At 38.8% G+C, this 6,361-nt stretch overlaps 1 protein-coding gene across 1 annotated transcript; it reads left to right on the plus strand.

Moving 5' to 3' along the window:
- The first annotated feature begins 4,590 nt into the window (after positions 1-4,590).
- On the plus strand, positions 4,591-6,361 carry cep20 (centrosomal protein 20). The gene is made up of 4 exons (XM_085356334.1): positions 4,591-4,627; positions 5,342-5,539; positions 5,808-5,892; positions 6,220-6,361. Exons 1-4 carry the CDS (start codon positions 4,600-4,602, stop codon positions 6,326-6,328), a joined length of 420 nt encoding a protein of 139 aa, XP_085212460.1. The 5' UTR covers positions 4,591-4,599; the 3' UTR covers positions 6,329-6,361.

The raw sequence follows: 6,361 nt of genomic DNA on the forward strand, positions 1-6,361 counted from the left end.
CATCTTCAACCTGAGACTGGGGAGAGTCCCACAGCTCTGGAAAACCTCCTGTGTTGTACCAGTGCCAAAGACTCCACGTCCAAAAGACCTCAACAGCTACAGGCTGGTGGCTCTGACATCCGACCTGATGAAGACCCTGGAGCGGCTGGTCCTGAATCAGCTTCGGCCCCTGGTGAGCTCATCACTTCAGTTTGCCTACCAGCCTGGCATTGGAGTGTATGATGCCGTCATTCACCTCCTACATTGTTTCCTCTCTCACCTGGAGAGCGCTGGGAGCACTGTGAGAATCATGTTCTTAGATTTCTTTAATGCCTTTAACGCCATTCTTCCCACAGTTCTGAAGGACAAGCTGGAGAACACAGGAGTGGACCATCACCTCACTACATGGATACTGGACTACTTCACCGATTGACCACAGTATGTGAGAACTCAGGGCTGTGTGTCAGACAGGGTTGTCTGCAGTACAGGGGCCCCATGGGGAATGGTTCTGGCTCCGTTCCTCTTCACCATCTACCGTACACTGCAAACTTCTCCCAAAAATCCACCCAGTGCCTCCTTCAGCAGTTATCTGATGACTCTGCAATAGTCAGACTCATCACTGATAGGGATGACAAAGAGTACAGAGAACTGACCAATGACTTTGTGGACTGGTGCCAGCAGAACTGCCACCAGATCAACACTAATAAAACCAAGGAGCTGGTGTCAGACTTCCGCAGGCACAAACATCCTCCACTGCAACCACTAAGCATCCAAGGTATGGCCATTGAGGCTGTGGACAGCTACTGGTACCTTGGTGTTTATCTGAACAATAATTCAGACGCCCTCTACAGAAGAGGGCAGACAAATGGTCAAAATTAGGCGAATCTACAGTGCATTTCCAGCTCAACAGCGACACCCTGTGACGTATTCAAGTCACTACCTTACAATATTAAACCAAAAACACAAACTCTATGTCACCCAGTAAATATTCTGTTCTATTTACTGGGGACATTTCATTCTTGCATGTACCAACTTCCTGTTTGTCATTCATAGTAAAATAAAAATGCACAACTTAATGTCAGCACTTGTGTCATCACAGGTTCACACAGAACCCTCTGGCTCTGTATCCTGTCTTCACCAAATGGCCAAGGAATAAGCTCAACACAAACAAGATGGCCATATCCAGCTCAACAATTTTTAAAGTGCTAACAGGTGATTCTTTGAGACCACAGATTTTTCCCCCACAGTTTATTGTTTTACTACTAGAAGTGATGAGTATACTTTTAATAATCCTACAGCAGTAATTAATCACAGAGCTGGGAGATGAATTGAATTATGATTTAAATCACAACTCTGTCTTTTAACAACTAATTAAACAAGATCATCGCTCAACCCTGTGACCTGAGACATCAATCAGTGAAAACTGTGGGCCAATAAGGAGCGTCAGATGCCTTCTGAAGGTGGGTGTGATGTTTAAAAGGAAGTGTATCCTTGTCTTTGATGTCTACTTTAAAAATGCATTGATCTACATTTCAGAAAATCGCATTGTTCAAAACTGAGTAAATCCAAAATGTTTCACTTGATCACATGTCAAATGATAAAATTTCTTGTATGTAAAATTTCAAAATGTGGTATAGTTATATTCTTGTCTGGTAACAATAATAGACTGAGCTGGCTCTTTTTTTCTCCTTTAAAAATGCTACATTGTCTTCCTCCACACATGAATGAATGTGTGTTTTGAAATAAGTCAAGATATAAAACTATCACATTCTGCTTTATTAAACCTATTCTGCCATGTTCCGATTTTTTTGAAAGGTTTCAAAGTAGGTTACACATTTAAATGAAACAGGAAGTTGGTGATGTTTTTTTTTTCAACTCACATACAATGAAAACAAACAGAAATCAGGGCATGAAACTGAAACATTTTGATTGATATTGTGGCATGCAGAGGAATAGTGATGTGCGAATCATGAACGAATCGCTCAGTACTCGAGAATCACTTTACTGACTCGTGCATAATGATTCACAAGCCCAACTGACTCACTGACTCATTCCTGTTGCTATTGGCAAACTAATTTCATTAGTCGAAATATATCTAGCTTATAATTAAAATTGTGGGGGGAAAAAACAACAGCCAGTTTCTTAACAAAAGCATTTCTGCTCTGAACTGGAAGAAAAAACCCTGAGTAGAAAGCTTCCCAGTTCACAGTAGCATCGCTCTGCTAACATGCTAACAGCACATTTGAGTTACTCACCCCTTGCTCCTGTGCTGATTCATAGCCTAAGCGAATCACTCAGGACTCACTCACCCCCTCATTTAGATGAGAAAATATATATTTGACACATTTGAGGAAAATACTAATAAAATTAAATAAAATTAAAAATAAATGTTCCCTTTAGAAATCTTTTTTTTTTTGCTCTATAAAAATAGTTGTTTTTCTTTTTCAATCACTCATCTTAGCAGTAGGATTTACATGAAAATCCTTCTCGATTCAGTAAAAAGAATTGAATATACCATCACTACAGAGGAATCTTAGCCAAGACACTACATAAATTCAGAGCTTGCTGCTCAACCCCAAGCTGACAGGGGGAGCTTTTCATTAAACACTTGCTGGTGCTACAATGTGCTTCAAGGGTCAATAACAGCGTAACAGAACTCACTTATGGTACTGCATTCTTTCTATAAAACAATAACTGTCAGTGACTTTGTACCATAGTATAAACACAAGATTGAAGATAACAGTTAACCTTACAGTAATTCCTGTATTACTGTAAGGTTCGGTACCTTACAGTATGAAAAAGAAAAGCCCAACAGACAAACCCCTCTGAGCAAGTACTTGGCGACAGTGGGGAGGAAAAACTTTCTTTTAAGAGAAAGAAACCTCAGACAGAACCAGTGTGTGTCTCACTGCTTTACACTCGCTGTCCTGGAGAAGCTCCCAGAAATTTTAAATACTTTCAGTTAGGAGAGTAGTGTAATAGGTGATCCAAGCACCAATGATACTGTTCGTCAGCAGTCCACTTTTATCAAACCCAATTCCGATATTGGGTCACATTGTGAGACGTTTTAGTAGGATCCTTAGCCCTCACAGGCCAGCTGTAAAATTTGCAATCTTAGTTCACTTGGGTCATTCACATCTTTGACCCATTCTGGGACTGCTTTTCTCTATTTAGAAGATACAGTATTTACCTAAATGTGTCAGGTATACCAGTACATTTGCTGCACATGTACACTCACTGGAGTCTTGTGGAAATACAAAATGCCCTCTGTTCCTATCAAACAAAAGCTTTATTCTAAATGACTTGATCTCAACAAGTAACATAAACGTTGTCTTCTCAACATAGACAGTGGTCAGAAATGGTAATTTGAGTGTTTTTTCCAAGGAACGCCCCTTCGACTATACATTTTTTTTAGCTCTGAGGAAAGCTAAAAAGGTTCTCCAAGTGGTAGGGCGGTGGACCACTCAACCTTGATGTTTGCTGTTTTTGCATTGCTCTCCTAAACCCAAAATAGTTTTCTGTTTCACTTTTGTGATTTTATTTCTTCTATTCCTCTTATAACTATTTTATGGCTGATTTTAATATTTATATTTACCAGGCTGAACATCTGAATTTTGATGTGTATGAGAATCCCTTAACCTAACCATGTTTCAGCATTTTACATAAGTGTGGTCAGACTCTTTCTCTTTGACAGACTATTTATGATCAAATTCAAATTCAAATTTTATTTGTCACGTACACAGTCATACACAGTACGATATGTAGTGAAATGCTTGGACAACTGCTCGTGACCTAAAGAAAACAAAAAAGGAAAAGGCTATGAATAAGATAGGAAATAAATATGAAAAATTAAAAAGGGTAAATTTAACTAGGAAGGAATAGAATATAAATTAAGGTTAAAAATGAAATAACTGTACAACACAAATTAGAATGAAGGGTAAATTTAACTGGGAAGAATAAGATAAAGATAAATATATAAATTAAAGTTGAAAATAAAATAACTGTACAACAAAATACACAATACACAATATAGAACTATATAAGAATGTATGAAGAAATCTAAATATAAATAAATATATACACAATAACAGCAGCTGTACAAGTATTAACCGGAAATGAAGAATATAGTGACCAGTGTTGTGCAAAACCAAAGTCCAGAAAGTCCGGTGTGTGTGTAAGAACTGCATGTGTGGGTCAGTACTGTGTGGTGGTGTGATTGAGAGACCGTATCGCCTGCGGGAAGAAGCTCCTCCTCAGTCATAGGTTATTGCATTTGATGTAAACTGTGCCTTGCCTACTCCTAGTTTTAAGTAAACTCTGTCCATGCGAATGCTTTTGAATGCTCTGCTCACTTCAATAATATTTATGATATGGTCAATCATTTCATTGCCATGTGCTTGAGAACTCTGAACCAAATGCACCTCTAAAGCTCAGCCATGTTGTCCTTCAAACCCCCCAAAAAATCACAGTAAAAATACACTTGTACATAATCTGGTCTTCCATAAAAATTGTGATTTTTTTTAAGTCTTCTCGTGTTATCTTCCTGAGTTGTCTTCCGCCACCTGTTGGGGCGCTATTTTTGGAAACGTTCATGTGGGTTGTATAGGAACACTCGTTGCGATGGCGACCATCACTGAACTGAAGTGCGGTAAGAGCTCACTGCCATTAGCATAATTCATTATTTTGTTTCCTAACTAGTATCCTAATACGATCTCAGATCAACCCACATAATTTTAGATGTTATTTTACAAGCTAGCGAAAAGCTACGAACACTGGCAAACTATAAAACACAGAAACATCCTTACCAGCCTCCATTCAAAAGTTTAATAAGTCAGCTACCTAAATGGCAGTGGTTTTAGGGATATTTTAAGGATGAATCAACCCATTGCCGCCTTTATTGTTAACACCTATAATTCGATTCGGCATAGCTAAACACGTAATATACTTTATTCGATCTATATTTTTTCAGGAAATTTTCGCTGCTCGCCAGCGCTAACAGCTGCTAGCCAGCTAGTTCAGAGTTAGGCTAGTTAGCATAGGGGGAGGACATGTAATAAACATTTTCATAAAAATAAGAACAGATTAATGGTTGAGAATTACTACGATTTAAAGAGTGTGTTGTGAAGATATTGACATGAATATGAGTTGTTATCGAAGCGGTCTATAGCTTTAAAAATACCAAGAATATGTTAAATTGGTAAATTTCTGTACGGTGTACGTCGTACAAAAACATCCCGCTTTCATTCGTTAGCTAAATTTACTGACCAAACAGATTCGTTGTACCCATAGGGGTTGTTTAGTTTTCCAATCTATTATCCTTTTTTTTTTTTTTTTTGCTGTGTTAAAAATGTGAATATTTTAGCTTTGAGGGAAACGCTGGAGTCTCGCGGTGTGCTGGGCCAGCTGAAGGCTCGCATCCGGGCGGAGGTGTTCAGCGCCCTGGATGACCAGCGTGAACCGCGACCTCCCCTGTCCCACGAAAACCTGATCATCAACGAGCTCATCAGGGAGTACTTGGAGTTCAACAAGTACAGATACACAGCGTCTGTGCTGACTGCAGGTGGGTGAGGTCCAAAAAAGTGCAAGCTCAACATTTTTTAATTTTATTTTTTTTTACAAACTTTAAGAACTGTAACTACTATTATTATGATTATGATTTATTACCTACGACCATTCAACTGCTTGTCAACACAAATGTATAATCAGCCAATCACATGGTAGCAACTCAGTGGACTCAACTATGTAGACTTGGTCAAGACAGTGGCTGTCATAACCAGCAACTATTGTTGAGAAAAGTGAATATTTTTTAGCACTGTTTGTTTTCTCAGAGTCGGGCCAACCCGAAGTTCCTTTGGACAGACAGTTCCTGGCGAATGAGCTGAAAGTCACTGAGGATCCAAGCTCCAAGTCAGTGTAAGTGTAGAAAGCAGGATTTAAGAAATACCAGTACATTCTGCTACTGAACATAATGTTCAAAAATTAGCTGAACTCTTTGGGGAATGTTCAGAGTGGGCGTAACAATTTGACAGTGTCCCCATGAATCCTCATCATAGTTGTGCACTGGCTTGATGACTTGGGAATTTATTCTAATTTAAAAAAAAATAAATAAATTAGCACTTATCTCCATGTACCGCCAGTAAAAACTGAAAGGCGTACAATTTAAAATAATTACTATCAGTCACCTATTTTCCTTCTCTAATGAAAACTTAATTACAATTCTTTTGTTTTTTTATTTTGCAGACCTCTTCTATATGGCTTAGTGTCCCACTTTGTGAACAGCAGTAATAAGGGAGGGAAGGTGTTTCTGCGAGGCGCTGCTGCCATTAACACTCCTGGAACTGATGCCTAAAGTTTGATGATACAGCAGTGACTTACTATGTTG

This window comes from Diplotaxodon limnothrissa, linkage group LG6, assembly GCF_057381915.1.
Source record: "Diplotaxodon limnothrissa isolate DT_005_m linkage group LG6, D_limnothrissa_male_GT1.1, whole genome shotgun sequence".
In the NCBI taxonomy this organism is placed as follows: Eukaryota; Metazoa; Chordata; class Actinopteri; order Cichliformes; family Cichlidae; genus Diplotaxodon; species Diplotaxodon limnothrissa.